Source organism: Cavia porcellus, unplaced genomic scaffold, assembly GCF_034190915.1.
Source record: "Cavia porcellus strain 051 isolate PalLab524CR breed Dunkin Hartley unplaced genomic scaffold, mCavPor4.1 scaffold_15, whole genome shotgun sequence".
NCBI classification, from domain to species: Eukaryota; Metazoa; Chordata; class Mammalia; order Rodentia; family Caviidae; genus Cavia; species Cavia porcellus.
The window spans coordinates 59,904,048-59,921,425 of NW_026947498.1; the positions used below are offsets into that span (position 1 = coordinate 59,904,048).

Sequence of the window (17,378 nt, forward strand, 5' to 3'; positions counted from 1 at the left end):
TTTTTTTGAAGACAGTAAAACCAAATGTGACATACTAGGACAGAGTCAGTCAAATCAAAAGGGTGGACATAGTACATAACATAAAAACAAAATACAAAGTGATCAACAATGGTTACCATAATGCCTCTTGCTATCTTAAAAAGACTTGCCTATATCATCAGTTATAATAAAATTGAACAAAACAGTAAAGAATAAAGCCAAAACATTGGAGATATTACGGGACTTCAAAAGAAGATAATAGTCAACCAGAATGGGCGTCATAATGAATCTTATTGTCTTCATAGTTGTTGCCTACTTTCGAACTTGGTACTATCAAGCAAAATAGAATAGAGGAAAATCAGTCAAAACAAGATGGTGAGAGCAATACAGGGTTTCAAATCAAGTTAATAGGAAATCAAAGTGGGTTACTATATCCTGCTATTTTTAATTTATTTTTCCCTTAATTAAAATGATAAAAATGAAAAAGTAAATAATAAAAAAAGGAGATTGAGATAAGAGAGGGCATAACAACTAAACAGTGCAGGTCAAAACATAACCATTTAAGCAAAATAGTGTTTTACCACAAGATAATCCTGACATAAAAGTAGTTACCGTAGTGTCTCTTTCCTTGAAATCTTTGAATATAACTTCATATACTGTAGCATCAAACATATCAAGACAATGTAAAACCATTCAAGAGAATGACAATATTATAGGGTATTTAGAATCAACTAACAGAAAATGAACGATGGTTTCTGTATAATCTCCTTGTCTATAAAAGTTTTTGTTTATATTATCACATATAATAAAATCCAATAAGATACAACATGTTAAGATCAATGGAGACAGAAGAACAAAAGCTTGATGGGACTTCAAAACAAGATGAATTAAATCAGCACTACCTATTATGATGTCTTGTTTTCTCCAAAAGCTGTTCCTACCATCCAACTTTCTCTGCCTCATTTCTGTTGAGCTCTTTTTCTGTCATTAGTTGGCAGTTTGTCTTCTTCATTTCACTTTCTGCTCATTCATTGTGGCCTCTCTGCCACTGTTTCTGGAATCTTGGTATTTTTCTTTTTTAGAATATCCTGCAATATTCTCTGTAGAGTTGAATTGGTGGTTGCAAATTCCCCTAGTTCCTTTTTATCCTGGAAGCACCTTGTATTTCCATCAATTTCTAGGGACAGTTGTGCAGGATATCTCAATCTTGGCTGGAGATTATTATCTTTCAAAGCTTGAATTATTTCCCCCCACGCCCTTCATGATTTGATGGTTTGTGCTGAGAAGTCTGCTGTAATTCTGATGGGTGTTCCCTTGTAAGTAATCTGTTTCTTGTCTCTGACAGCTTTTAATATTCTGTTCTTATATTGTATTTCTGTAATTTTGATCATTATATGCCTGGGTGTAGCTCTGTTTGGGTTGTAGGTGGCTAGAGTCCTGTATGCCTCATACATCTGAGTATCTTTACCTTTTGCTGAATTAGGGAAATTCTCCTGGATTATTTCTCTGAATAGCTTTTGTAGTTCATTTATTTGTGTCCCTACTTTTTCTTTTATGTTCTTAATTCTTTTTTATTTTAATTTTAATTTTTTATGTTCTTAATTCTTAAGTTATAAATCCTCTTATCATCTTGTAGCCTTTGTATTATTGCTGTTTGTTTTCTTGTTATTTTTAAGAAGTTTTTTATTTCATGCTCCCACATTACAAATCTGCCTTCCAGTTCAGATGACCTCTCCTTAGTTTCTTTCAAGCTGTTATGCCTGCTTTCGATAGAGTTTTTAGTTTCCTGGTAATCTCTTTGAACCTGCTTCACTGTATGTTTTCTCTATTTTCTGCATCAAACAATTCTCCCCTTTTTTTCTATTCTTCCATTCCACCATCTGTTTTTCTGCTATTCTGTTATTCCTGGATTCTAAGCTGGCAATCTCAGAGAGCCTCCATGGCTGCTGTTATCTGTCTGCCATGTTCTCCTGGAATGATCTAGTATTTCCTTTTAAGGTCTATAAGATCTATGCTGTTCTTGTGTTTTTTCCCTAATACTGTAGTTTGCATTTTTCTCTGTCAGTCTTGATAGAGGTTTTCAATTATAGTGATTATTTTTTTTTAAAACAAAAGCAGTTTCATTTTCTTATTTATGTTTTTATTTTATGTTTCCACTGATTTCTGCTCTTTATTATTTATGCAATTTTGGACGTTTTTGAGTTTTATTTTATTCTTCTTTTAAATTCTTAAGCTGGACACTTAGATTTTTATTCAGACTTCCCCCACCCTGATTTTTTTTCTAATGTGAGCATTTAGTCTTATAAATTTCTCTCTCAGTGTTAGATGTATTCCACAAATCGGATATACTGTATTTTCATTATCTTGAGTTTGGTGTACGTGCGTGTGTGTGTGTGTGTGTGTGTGTGTGTGTGTTTTCTCACAACTCTTTCCCTTTTACCCATGGATTACGTAGAAGTGTATCATTTAGTTTCCAAGTGTATCACTGTGGACATTTAATACTCCTTTTATTTTTGATTTTTAGTGTGATGCTATTGTGAACAGGAAACATATACTGTATGATTTTAATTCTTTTAAATTTGTTGAGACACAACTGAGCATAGAACTAATGTTGTATGTTCCAAGATAATTGATAGTATTGAGTTTAAAAATTTTGCTAACTTCATGCATTTTAAATATCTTAAAGAACATAGATGAACTAGACAAATTTCACCCATGACAAGGAAAGAGAATCAGTTAGGGAGACAGTTGGGCATAGATACATATACCCGCACCCCTAACCCATAAGATACATGCCTATAATCCCAGCACTTGGGAGACTGAGGTAGGAGGATCACTGTGAGTTCAAGGCCAACCTGAACTACATAATGCGACTGTGTTCTAAAATGAAAAGATTGAGTTGGGGTAGAGAGCCTCAAATAATAACAAAGAAAGGCTTAAAACAACAAAATCAAAACAACAACTGTAAAGTTTTTGAAGAACAACTTAGGACAGATGGATTCACTGGAGTATTCTGTCAAATGTAGAATTTACACAGATCTCTAATACCTTCCAAAAAAGCAGAACAGGCGGCCAGTATTACCCTGATTCTAAAACCAAGATTAGTTGTAATTTTATATACTAACACTGAACAACTTTTACTGAAATTAAGGAGGGTAGAAATGATCAATGCATGATATATTCATGTACAGAAATGTCACAGAGAAGCCCATTAATTTATACGATTAATGAATTAATATTTGTGAATAATTATAATAAATTCTATTAGTAGTAATAGCAGAATAATAAAAATAGGAATGAATTTAACAAAAGTTGTATAATATTTGTACAGAAGTTCCCTTATTGTCAGAAGATAGGTTCCAACATCCTGAATGAATTCCTGAAGGTGGAGATAGTAACACATGCTGTATATATCATGTTTTTTCCTATACTTACATATCTATGATAAAGTTTAATTTAAAAATTAGGCACAATAAAAATTGATAGCTAATAAAAATTATACCAGTGTACTATACTATAGGTTTTAAAACTTGTGAATTACTTATTTCTGACGTTTCATTTATTATTTTCAGACCCAGTTAATTATAGGTAACAAATCATGGAAACAACTGCAGGTAAAGGGGACTGCATATACTGAAAATTACAAATCTACATTGAAGGAGATTTTGTTAAAGGTGTAAGCTTATGCTGGATGTGGTGGCACATCCCATTTAATTCTGGCAGTTTTTGAGGCTGAAGCAGGAAAATTACAAGTTTGAGCCCAGCCTGGGCAGCTGAACAACTTAAAGAGAACCTGTATTATTTACTGTATTGGTTCACTGAAAAGAACAGTTAATGCTTGTATTATTTGATCAATTTTGCATACCTATGTCTGGTAATCTGAGCAACTATTTTGAAGACAATATACAAAATAATAGCCATTGTTAATTTCCTAAAAAAATAAGAAAAAAATAAAGGACTAAAGATGTACTTCTGTGCAGAAGCCTTAAGTTCAGGCTTAGCACACATGTACACACACACACACACACACCTTTATTTTGTAGATCAATAGATTTAATGTTGTAAAGAAGGTCATATCATCTTTATGTACTGATTCAAAAAATCTTCCTATAAATTCAAATTTGCTTTTTTCTAGAAATTGACAAGCTGAGCCTAAATTCATATGACAGCACTACGGACCTACAATTGCTAAGGTAATATTGAAAAAAATAAAGTTAGAAGATGCACACAGTTTCCAATTTCAAAGCTTATTACAGAGCTGTAGTAATCAGTGTGGTTTGCATTAGCACAAGATTAAATTGGCATGGAATAGAATTGAAAGTCTGGAAATATACCTTTAAATTTATGATCCATTGACTTTAAAAAAGGGTGCTAAAGCAACCTAGTGGAGGAAAGAATAGTTTTTTTCTCCTCATCAAATCATGTTGAAACAGTGATATATACATGTAAAAGAGTGAATCTGGATCCCTGCTTCACACAAATACAAAAATTAACACATATTGTAGAGCTAAATGAAGAATGAAAACTGTAAAACTCTGAGAGGAAAGTTTAAGCATAAATCTATGATTTTTGGATTAGATACTAGTTTCTTACATATGATATCAATATTTCAAGGGGCAAAAGAAAAAATAAATTGAATTTCATTGAAATTAGAAATGGCTATGCTTTAAGAAGACCATTAAGAAAGTGAGAAAAAGTAGCTCATAAAATATGAGCATATACTATATCTGCAAAACACATCTATTTGATAAGAGAGTTGTGCTAGGTAAAGAGCTACTGGGGCTGGGAATTTAGCTCAGCAGCACAAGCACTTGGCTGGCAAGTGTGAGGTTGTGAGTTCGATCCACAGTACCAAAGGGGGGGGGGAAACTATTACAACTCAATAATAAAAAGGCAACTTAATTAAAAGTGGGCACAATTTGAAAGAACATTTCTTTAAAGATACACGAATGGCCAATAGGCATATAGAAACCTACCATAGGATGCCATTTCAAGATGGCTATGCTAATAAAGATAGAAGTTAATTATTGAGGAGGTGGAGAAATTGGAACTGTCATAGACTGATAATGAGAATGTAAAATAGTACATCCACTTTGGAAAATAGTTTAGCAGTTCCTCAAAATGTTAAACATAAAATTACCATATGAACTAGCAGTTCTGCTGTTAGATATATACCCAAGAGAATTTAAATGTTTGCACAAAAATTTTACATAAGTATTTATAGCACAATTATTTATAATAAGCAAGAGTAGAAATAATCCAAATGTTAATCAAATGAATACATAGGTAAAAATGTGGTATAGAGAAATCTATAGAGACAGATTAATGATTTTTAAGCCTACGATGTAGTGGGGAAGTAGAAAATGTCTGCTTATGGATATTGACTTTCTGACACAATAAATGTTTCTGGAATTAGTAGCGATGATTGCATAGCTTTATAAGTGTACTAAAAGCACTCAGTTGCACATTGCAAAAGGGTGAAATGTGAATTACAGTTTGCTTTTAAAAAACAATTGCCTTGTTGGTATGAAACTCTGAGTGAATGTTTCTTAAACCAGAGGAACTAAAAGGTATTGCTTTGGGGAAAAACACTGGACAGTTTCATTATCTGAGTGGGGACAGGAAAAGTCCAGATTCATCTCATTCCATAAATTCAAGTAACAACTATATTCATCAAAATTTTTGTGTCTTTTTGTATTCTGGACCATGATAGATGTGTGTTTTCCTGTGCTCCCAAAATAAGTTTAGTGACTATTTTTTTGTCAGTGAAATATGAACAAAATAGTGTGTGTCATTTTCTAGTAAAATCCTTTAAGATTTGGTATACTGTTTTGTATGTTCTTGCCTCCAGATGGTGAAATCTTTGTTGGCATACTGTGTGATATTTGGGAGTTAATTCTTCAGTAAGCCCAATGTGGACACAATATGTATGAGAAATAAACCATTAGGCACTGAAATTTTGGCTTATTGCTGTGGTATAATTTTGTCTGTTTTAACTGATATACCAGTTTAATTTGCTCCTTTTTACTTTTTTAAAATGCAACTCACTACAAACACTTATTTGAAATGTCTATTTTTGAGGCTGTAGGGTGATAGTGAATCATTGAGATGTCCCATGTCACTTTTTATTAGATGTCAGTTGTTAGGATTTTAAATGGTATATTGAATTTTATTGTATTTACATGTCTAAATAGGTACAACATGTGAGAGTCACTTAAACCAAGATTATTTTTGAAAATGATTTTAGGTCTGAGATAGTGGCACATGCCTGTAATTCTTGCACTCAGGCTGGGGCAGGAAGATTGCTGTATATTTGTAGACAGCCTGGGCTACATAGTAAGTTTAAGGATAGTTTGAACTACATATCAAGACCCTATCTCAAGAAAACAACCATCCAACCAACCAACCAACCAACCAACCAACCAACCGACTGACCAACCAACCAGCTAGCTTTTGGAAAACTATAAGAGGAGAGGAAACTATCTCCACTAATAAAAACTTAATATGTTTTAAGAAATTATTTTTATTGTTTCAAATATTTTTATCTACCTCACTCTGTTCTTGGACTTCAGCTACATGTATACCAGACCTCTTCACTGTTTATTTAGTCTGTTACGCTTTGTTTCTGTTCTCCATCATTTCCTTTAAAAGCGTCAAATCTTAGAATGATGGCTTATTCCAGAGAGGATTTTCATACAACTGTGAAGAAATCTGGTGTTTCCATATTCCATGAGTAAAGATAAAGATGATTTGAAGCTGGACTCTAGTACTTGTGTTGTTGGTCTAGTACTTGTGTTGGTTGGTTGTATGTTAGAGTCCGTTAATAATAGAGAAAATACTTTATGTGGTTCATTCCTTTCACGTTGAAACTTGTCTTGTGGCCTAGGAAATTATCTTTTCTAGAGAATATTCCATGCTGTTAAGAACAATGTGGCTTTGCAGTTGTTGAATGGAGTATGTACTAGTCAGCTTTATATTACTACACTAAATACTTGAGGCAGCTAACTTTATAAAGAGAAAAGTTTGACTCAGTTTTTTTTTTTTTTTTTTTTTTTTTTTTGTCTTTTTCCTTTTTTATCGGTACCAGGGGTTGAACTCACGACTGCCTGCTTGCAAAGCAGGTGCTTATGCCGCTGAGCTAAACCTCCAGCTCCAGTTTGACTCAGTTTTGAAGATTCAAATTCAAGATTGAGTGGCCCCACTGAGTTGGCCTCTGGTTAAGGCAGCAGATGGCAGTGGTAGAAACATATGTAGAGGCAAGTAATTGCATGTTGAGCCAGAAAGGAAAGAGTTCCCAATACTTTCTAAGATCACCACTCTGGGCCTAGCTTTTTGAACTTTGAGAAGGCATTTATTTAAGCAACAGCAGAACCAGTTAATTGAAGTAGGTAGATAATATATAAGTGACATGTATTTTTGCTGATTTTGTTTAATATTTTGAAAATTATTGAGAATGGGAAATTTATATCTCCCACTTATAGTCAGTTTCTTCAGTTTTGTCAGTGTTTGCTTCATGTAGTTTGGGATTCTAAAGCTAGTAGTGCATATATTTGTAATTTTTTCCTTCCTCAAATATTAACCTTATCATTGTGAAATCTTTTAACCTAGTAGTATATCTTGTCATAAGGTGTATTTCAACTGATTTTTTTTTGTCTAGTTGATCTGGTCAGTGTAACAGTGGGGGATTGAGGTCCCCCATTATAGTAGTGTTGCTGTTTATCTGATCTTTTATGTCCATGTTTATATCTGATCTTTTATGTTTTATGAAGTTCATTGCACTGGTATTTGGTACGTATATGTTTATAATTGTTATCTCTTCCTGTTGGATTGTCCCCTTAGCCAGTATGTAGTGACTTTCTTTATCTTTTCTGATCAATTTTGGCTTAAAGTCCACTTTGTATGAAAATAGAATAGCTATTGCTGCTCGTTTTCAAGTTCCTATTGCATGGAATTTTGCTTTCCTTCCTTTTGATTTTTTAGTTTAACCATTGCTTTGGGGGGTCAAATGTGTTTCTTGTATTTACATGCTGTTGAATTTTGTTTCTTGATGCATTCTGCCAATCTGTCTTTTAAATTGGGAATTAAGTCTATTCACATTGAAAGTTATTATTGAAAGGTGTTTACTTTATTTCTGTCATTTCATTATTTTCTTTTTGCTGTCTCCCTTTATCCCTTTCTCCTTAACAGCTTACCTTCCTGGTATATTTATTCTATTAGCACTTGTGGCAGTTTGGGTGTCTTTCTAGGAGTTTCTTGAGAGTTTTTTAGAGCACTGCTTTAGTGGTCATGAATTTCTTAAGGTGCTTTTTATCAAAGAAGACCTTATTTCTACATCAATTTTGAAACAGTTTTGCAGGGTATATCAGTTTGGGTTGGAAGCTGTTTTCTTTAAGTGTTTGAAATATTTCATTTTAAGCTCTCCTGGCCTTTAAGATTTGTGTTGAGAAATCTGCTGTAGCTCTAGTCAGTTTACCTTTATAACGGATTCACTGCTTTTAAGATTCTGTGCTTGTGTTGGATTTCTGAATTTTGACTGTTATGTGTTGTGGAGATTCTTTTCTGATTGTGGCTACTTGGGGTTCCATATGCCTCATTTAGCTGTATGTTAAATTATTTCCTCATATTTGAGAAGTGTTCTGCTATTATTATTACTTTTTGAGACAGGGTCTCACTGTGTAGTTCAGGCTGGCCTTGAACTCAAGGGAATCTTCAGACTCCCAGGTGCTGGAATTATAGGTGTACTATTATTTCTGTAAAGAGGTTTTTTGGGGTTATTCATGCTTTCTTCTGATTTTTCTCTAATTCAGCTTTTGGATCTCTTTTTAATGTTTTCTTATTGTTTTTAAGGTATCTCTGAGTAACTGATCACTGACATCAGTCCTATCTTGTAGTTCTTACCCTTCATCCTCACGTTGGTTGATTATACTCTCCATGCTTTCAGTAGAAATTTTAATATCCTAAATTTGTTAGCTACCTTTTAATAAACTCTAATTCTTTGCCAAATTAGTGATTCATGTTTTGTATTGCTTGGTTCAGCTAGCTTTTTATTACTGTCTTCTATAAACTCACAGCTTGTTTTATTAGGTTCATTACCTTTTAGTTATATCTTCCTTGAGGTTGCTGAGCACAAGTCTTGGTTCCTTTTCTTGTTGCTGGGATAAAATACCCAACCTCAACGATAAAGGAAAAAGAGTTTATTTTAGCGCACAATGTGTAGAAATTTTAGCCTGTAATTGGGTGACTCCAAGGCAGGGTGGCATTGCAGAGTGGGCAGGAAACAGCAGAAGACAAGCAGCAGCAACAGAAGCTGAAATAGCAGGCCACAGGTGACAGTAGCAGCTCCTGTCCCTTTCTGTTCTATCTAGGCTGCCCACCCTCACACCCCAGAACTATGCCAAACCAGTCAGTGGACTACGTTAGTAATCACACACCCTTAATCCCAGCATCACACACTCTGGATCCAGCCACCTCTGAAAAGCCCCACCTGTGACTGCAAGAGGCTTCGGGGAGATGTTTAGACACAAATTGTGACATGACCTTAACTGATCACACTTTAAAATAATTTCCTGTTATTCTTTTGAGTAATTAAGCTATGTACTTTTGATTTCTTTCCCTTTGATGTTCCATGGATTGATCAGCTTTAGGGAAGTTGGGGGAGGCATTCTGTTGGTTTTACTTTTGATTTTAAAAAAATTTTTGTGCTGATATTTGCAGGCTGAGTACAATGGAAGGCTTTGTAGTATGAAGACCTTGGTAGTAGTTCTGCTTCTCAGTGATACACTCTTGGCATGGTTAACTATGGGCCTTTCCCCTGTACCAAGATCTAACCATCTCCATTTATTTGACAAGGGAGGCTGCAGTGTAACTGCCCAAGCACCCTGTTCTCCACAAAGGCAATACAGATATTGGTGTAAAGAGAAAAAACAATTAGTAGCTATAATATCACCTTGGTGGTAGCAATAAAATCAACAGCAATACTGACATCAAAGACAAACTCTATTGACATAACAAAAAACCAATCATGTACCACTTTTAATCATGGAAAAAAGACCTATAATTGTAGTGTAAACACTAAGATACCAAATATTGACGTACAGTAATATCTACTAAGTGCACCTTCGCTAACAGAGAACAATTTTCAACAGTAATGGCAGTAGAACAGTAATAGCAGTAGAACAGTATTCAACAGTAATAGCAAAATTTACTGACCACAGAGTTATAAAGTGTAATAGTTATTCTAGTAAAGATGGAGAGGATAGAGAATTGAAGAATCACAAAAGTCAAATTTAAAAAAATTAATACATGGAAAATGAGGAGAGAGAAGTGAGATAAACATCCAACTGAGGAGTAAACAGAATTCACAGTATCAGATAAAAGTAACCAAAAAGAAGAAGAGTATAAAGAAAAACAAAAAAAAATGAGAAAATGAAAAAAGGAGCTGGTGGTGCACACCTGTAAGCAGTGTGCTCCAGGTGCTGAGGCAGGAGGTCCCCCCCATCCACCACCACCATGAATTCAAGGTCAGCCTGGAACTACACAGACCTTGTCTCCCAAACAAAAACAAATGGGCTGGCACCTGCCTCTACAAGCACAAGATCATGGGTTCAGTCCTTGGTACAAAAAAACAAAAGCAAAATGGAAAACAAACAATTAAAAAAAAACTCAGAGAGAGAGAGAGAGAGAGAGGGAGAGAGAGAGAGAGAGAGAGAGAGAGAGAGAGAGAGAGAGAGAGAACACAAAACAAGGAAAAAGTTAAAAGAAGAAAAGAAAAATTTTGCTCCCAAATCCCCCCAAACCAATGAAGGAAATAAACCAAATCTTTTGAGTCCCATACTTCCCCAAAATTTTTCTGTACTTTTGAATGAGGATATCTTTTAACCATCTGCAGTTTTGAAATTCAGCAAGTCACAGTTTCTTTGTATAGCTTTAGGGCCTCTGGGTGTTTGCAGGTTGCCCCTCTGCTCCAGTGAGATGCTGTACATCCCAGACTGGCAACTGTCCAAGGTGAGACGTGTCTCTGCTCACGTTGCTGTATGAAGAAAGCAGTCAAACAACTGGTCTCTGTTGGATGGAGACAGCAGGGTGGGGCTTCAGATGACTGCTGGACTTAATGGCAACACCTTCAGATCCAGTCATCTCGGAAAGCCACCCTTGCCAGGTCTGGTTTCTCAGGGGCCAGTGGCCTTCCAGGCTTGAGCTTAAACTTCCCAACGAATATTTGTCTAGCCTGTGGCTGTCTCTAACTCACTGTCTGTTGTAGATAACACTGGAAATTCTGAAGTGGGTTTTATCTGTACTTGTTCTGTGGCTCAGTCTTAAACAATAAATCTCTTCCTAATATGGTATCTGATTAAACCCTGGCAACATGGCGAGTACTGTATTGGTTTTTTTCTCCAACTGTAACCTGTCGTGGAGCAACTTTCAGAATAAAACCCCACACTGTTTTCATAGTGTACAGTGGCCAATGGCTTTTCTTGGGGTAGTGCTGCTGGACAGGTCTAGGCTTACCTTCCCTCCCTGAGTATTGGCCTCTTCTACTATCAGGTCAGTCCACTGGTCAGTACCTTTGCTGCCCTGTGCCAGAGGAAACAAAATACAGATCTAGCTAAAGAGTTGCTGGGTGACCATGGCCAGGTGTGGAATCCATGGATGTGGAGTCAGTCCAGGCCAGTGCGTGGGGAACATGGATCCATCTGGCCCATGAGGGTGTGGATCTGTCCCCAACTTTCAGTTACTTCAGATGATTGTTTTCAACATGTTTGTTTTTTTGTTTGTTTGTTTTGCCAGATACCCATCTGCTTTTGGAGAGATTTTCTAACTTTTTCTTTTTTGGTGGTTTTTGAAATATTTATGTGGTATTCTGTAAGGACATACAGAATATTGTATACAAATCATAGGCCCTTCAGTTCCATTTTATTTTCTAAGATATTATAATTAAACAAATTTAATTTTTTTAATGTTACAGATTTCAAGTTGTACCTATAAAGACAAGAATGAGGAATACAAAAGACACTTCACACATCTACCTGATTCAGAGAAGCTGATAGCAGGTAAAAGAAAATAAAACTGAGTAATGTATGAAAATAATTTTTTAACCTCAGTAGCAGAGATGAATATATATAGAAAATTAAACCTTTCTACTAGGCAGAAAATCATTTTTAAGATAAGCAGCATCTTTATCATTCACAGTTACCCGATGTTCAGCCAAGCTGTAATTTGGGAAGGAGGGATTTCTGACTTATAAGAATATGCAGTACCAAGAAAATGTAAGTAATAAGAAAAGATTTGCCACAGTTTCTTTTGATACTTGTTTCACGTGGTTTTGGAGGGAAAATTTAAACTTCATGTTTAATACATGTTAACTTACCTCCGAAAAACCTCCTCTTTAGCAACTATAATAAATATAATATATAATATAATAATGTAATGGGTATACTAAATAATTTCCATGTCATTGTTCACTAGGCTTTTTTCAAGTAGGCTTTAGAAGAAAAATTTAGTCTTTTTTCTTACAAAAGACTTTATTTTTTATTATGTTTATTATAGATTCGTGATAATAAAATATAGATCTACACTGTTTGTTGCAATTATGTGGATTGAACCCAAGGCCTTCCCAGTGAGATCCCCAATTACTGATTTTATTTTTTATTTTGAGATGAGTTCTCATTAAGTTGCTATGTTGGCCAAGCTGGGCTCAAACCTGGGATCCTTCTGACTCAGTCTCCTAAATTATAGGCATGTGTCCCCAAACCAAGCTGTTTTAGGATTATTTCATTTAAAACATTTAGTTATGAGTTTCTCAAAATTCTTTTTTTGGGGGAGGGTACTGGGAATTGAACTCGTGACTTTAACACTTGCCAGGCAGGTGCTCTGCTACCGAGCTATACCTCCAGCTTAAATTTTGGTAATATTGGAGAATGCTTAAATCAGTGTAACTGAATTTCTAGATAATGCAGGTCAAAAAATATTACATTAATGAACTAAAATTTTTAAATTATTGTTTAAGTAATATATTTTCATGATGAACTTTTCAGATGCTACATAGTACATACAGTGAATAGCAAGTGACTGTTCCAACCAAAATCACTTAAAAAGTCTTCCAGGGAGATAGCCACTGTTAGCAATTTCTTATGTATGTTTCCAAAAATTTATTTATGTTTTTATAATTTAAATGAAAAATTCCTAAAATAGTTCAAATAGGAGTACAACGTGATTATTATTGTTTTTATTTTAAAGAAAAAAAACAATGGTACAAAATTTCAAAGTAAGATTGTAGGAGAGTAACAATATATTGTTATTTTCAAAGTAATTGCTCCTGTTACAAGTTATAGGCATGAAAAATTGATCAAACAATATAGGCACACACTTTTCAATGAACTAATGTCAATTAGTAGTATAACTATCTTAACTATATACAGATATAGATATAGATTCATTTTCCTTTTACATTTCTTCTTTTCTCCTTTCTCCTATGCAAGTTTCTCTTTCCTTTTGAACAGCTTCCTTCCACTTCACAATATCTATTGTGCATTTTGAATCCTATTTACTTTTTCAGCTTCTTACGCTAGGGAGACAATATGGGTGTTTACAATATTGAGTTATTTCACTGACGAGTCTGTGTTATTTCACTTACGAGTATGGTCTCAAGTTGCATCCATTTCTTTATAAATGTCTCAAGTTTATCCTTTATAGCTGAGTAGTACTTCATTGTGTAAAAATACCACATTTTTTTATCCATTTCTCAATTAATGGACATTTGGGTTGTTGCCAAGATTTAATTATTACAAGCTGTGCTGCTATAAACATGAGTGCACATATATCTCTGTGTAGTGATATATCTAGGAAAATACTCAAAAGTGGAATACCTGGGATGAATGAGACCTCTAATCTTAGTCTTCTGAGCAATCTCCACTCTGATTTCCACAGCAGTCTGCATTCCCGCCAACAGTGGAGAAGGGTTCCTTTTTACCGAAAACTCCTCCAGGATTTGCTATTGGTTGATTTCTGGATGATAGCTGTTCTTACTAGGATGAGATGGAATCTGAATGTTGCTTTAATTTGCATCTCTTGCTTGACCAATGATGTTGAACATTTTTTCATTTATTTGCCATTTATGTTCTTTATCTGAGAAGTGCATATTTATCTCAGCTGCCCATTTTTGGATTGGGTCTTTGAATTTAGAGGATCTGATGTTTTTCAATTCTTTATATGTTCTATATAGAAGTCCTTTGTTTGAGGGACAGGTGGCCAAAATTTTTTCCCAGTCTGTGGGTTGTCTTTTCACTCTGTTGGTGATTTCTTTTTTTCTTTTTTCTTTTTTTTTTTGTCTTTTTGAGACAGGGTCTCTATGCAGTTCAGGCTGGCCTTGAACTCACTTTGTATGTAGCCCAGGCTGGTCTCAAACTCCCAATGATCCACCTTCTTCAGCCTCCTGAGTGCTGGGATTACAGGCATGAGCCACCATGCCTGGCTTCTGTTGGTGATTTCTTTTGATGTGCAAGACCTTTCTAATAAAATGAGATCCCAGTTGTTGATCCTTTGAAGTGTTTCCTATGTGGTTTGGTTTTTGTTCATGAGCTCTCTGCCTACCCCTGTGTCTTCAAGATTTTTTCCTACTTTCTCTTCCAGTAGATTTAGAATTTCTATTTTACATTTTCATATATATATATATCTCAGGAGATCTCCTTTATCAAAGTTAGGTAAGTATAAATGGTATTTAATCATTGTTTATGTATTTATTTAATTATGAGGGAGGTTGAACATCAATTTATTTGTCTATTAACCATTTATAATTCTTTTTCTGTGAACCTTTTTTTTTTTCATAAATTTTGCCCTTTCTTTTTTTGTAGATTGACCTTTTCTGGTTAACTGTTAAAAATAATGAGATCTTTTTTGTACGTGTCGCAAATGCTTCTTGCCAGTCAGCCCTTAAAAATCAAATCACAGAAACCTTCCTAAAAATGTATTATATTCATTACTGCCTTCTTGAAAGAATTAATCTGATTACACAGTGAAATATCCTCATTGTACAATTGTAAAGCCCACTGAAAATATAAAGAAAAAAGTCAAAATCGTAGATGATCCTACTACTTATCTGTAATTTAGTTATTCTTTCTAGGTATTTTCCAGATTCTGTATTCACTTTCAGAAATTTATATTTTTGTGTTCTTTGTTTTTACCACTACTGTAAACCTGTCCAATGTAAAAAATTAGGAAAATGTGACAAGAAGGGGACAGTAGACACAGAGGGGTATTTAGGGTAATGGGATTATTTTGTATGATGACTCTGTGGTGGTTATGTAAATGTTCAGTTGTTACACCTTTATGACCAGGATATCAGGACATCCAGGAGAGAAGGCCAACTGTGACAAATGAACCTGATTGTACTACAAATCGGTGTGATAACTGCAGTCAGGGATGGGTCAGTGAATATCCAGGGGATTATTTCCAAGATATCTCCTTAGCTGCCAAAGTATAAGAGTACTCAAGTCCCTGGCATAAAATGGCATAGTGTTGACATATAAATTAGGAAATTTTTCTGCATACTTTTTTTTAGTTTTTGAGACAGGATTTTATTATGTAGTAATGCAGTAATTACTCACTTTGTAGTCCAGGCCAGCCTGCAGCAATCCTCCTGCCTCTGCCTCCCAGGTTCTGGGATTAGAGGCATATGTGACCATGCTTGGTCTTTCCTGCGTGCTTTAAATCATCTCTAGATTACTTACTATAGTACCTAGTACAATGTCAATGCTATGTAAATAGTTGTTATACTGTATTGTTTAGGAAGCAATTATAAGAAAAAAAGTACAAAAGTTTATATCTGTTCAGTACAGGTACATTTTTTTTTACATTTTTGATTATCTTCTTTTAAAACATTTTTCATTCATGATTGATATAATCTGGAGGACCCACAGATATGGAGACTGACTATATGTATATACACACACTAGCTTTATTTGCTGAAAGAAATTTAAAAGTATTATTATTCTATCAGTAATGAGTGTGTCCAGGGCCCAAATCTTGTTTTCTAAATACTGTTCTCTGATGAAAGGACCCAGACTCTCAGTCTAAGGCTGACGCAGTGAAAATATGGAATGAGTGAGTTGGCAGGATCTTACAGAGTCAGAAATTAAGGAAGTACTAAAAACAAAACAAAACAAAATGGTGGAACCAACTTAAAAGAGCTTCCAGTGGTCCAAACTAGAATAACTTGAGCAACAAAATGCCTGTAATTTTGGATTACAGCCTGAAGAATATAATACATATCCATGAGTCCATAATATTGTAAATACAGAGAAGCTTCATTCTTCCATAACAATCTCAGCCGTTCATATGTGACTTATGTGTATACAAAAGTTTGAAAAGCTCTGCTTAGGGAATGAAATTATACCTAAGGTTGATGGCCTTACTAGGTTCTTACATGCCAAGTGTCTAGACTGCAACCCAAAACCTGCTTATTGATCACAAAGTGCCACCACCATTCAGTTAAACCTGAATACTGAGGTTTTGGTTTAGAAAAAACAATCCATAATTCAGGGTCTTCTGTGATGAATTCACAATCAGAGAGCTTCTGGTGATTATTTTACTGAAAGGTAAAAGCTTGCATTTGGTGTGCTTTTGTACAGTTAATGTGGTCTTTCCTGTTGTGTGCATGCTGGTGATTTGTCAAACTTTGGCCAGGGCGACTTGGCTCGCTGCTGATAGAGTTCTGCATGACCACTGTGGCATGTCATACGTTTACTACCAGTGTTAACATGCCATGTCTGTAATGGTGAGGAAAGCCTGTAAAATATTTTAACCAAGTCCTGAGTACTAATGAAATCAATTAGTTGTTTAGCACCTGATATACTTATGAACAAGCCACTAATTTCTTCAATGAAAATTGTTTTCTAAAAAAAAATCTGTATATTAGTCAAACATTTGATGTGGAACAGTGGTAATAATAGCTGAAGTGCTTACAGTGTTGTCTGATGGAGTGCAGTCCTAATTGAATTATTAGCTGACCCATCCCAAATGTCACGTTGTAATTAGGGCATCTAACTATTTTAGCACAAATATGCGTACTCACTTTTTCCACTTCTGATATTTGTTTGTGACATTTTTTCTTAATCTTCACCAAATAAATATGAATTAAAATTAGAAGCGTGTTGGACCCAATAGTTCTGTTTCTGGAAAAGTGGTGTTCTGAGAATACATTAATTTCCTGGCTCTTCCGACTTACCATGAATGTGGGCAAAGAGTGGCTCTGATTGGGGAGAGAAGTTTTTGAATGAAGTGATTGAAATGCTGATAGTTGGAATTTGGGCTAAAGTGTGCTGAAATGCACTGGGAAGATAATAATTGGTTACTAAAAAAGGATCTGTAATTTCAAATACATTTTTACTCTAGAGTCTACCCAA

General features: G+C 34.8%; 1 protein-coding gene across 4 annotated transcripts in view; it reads left to right on the forward strand.

Annotated features, from left to right (window-relative positions):
- Gramd1c (GRAM domain containing 1C) overlaps window positions 1-17,378 on the forward strand; it is a 139,153-nt gene that overhangs the window by 16,560 nt on the left and 105,215 nt on the right. For 3 of the 4 annotated variants that reach the window (XM_063224996.1, XM_063224999.1, XM_063224997.1), the window contains 3 exons: window positions 4,115-4,172; window positions 11,945-12,029; window positions 12,169-12,245. Coding sequence is in view for 1 of the 4 variants with exons in the window: in XM_063224999.1 (XP_063081069.1) it covers window positions 12,244-12,245 (2 nt within the window). In the remaining 3 variants the exon portion in view is untranslated. Of the gene's footprint in view, window positions 1-4,114; window positions 4,173-10,816; window positions 10,984-11,944; window positions 12,030-12,168; window positions 12,246-17,378 lie in introns of those variants that run through there. The other variant, XM_063224998.1, reaches the window with a different exon arrangement.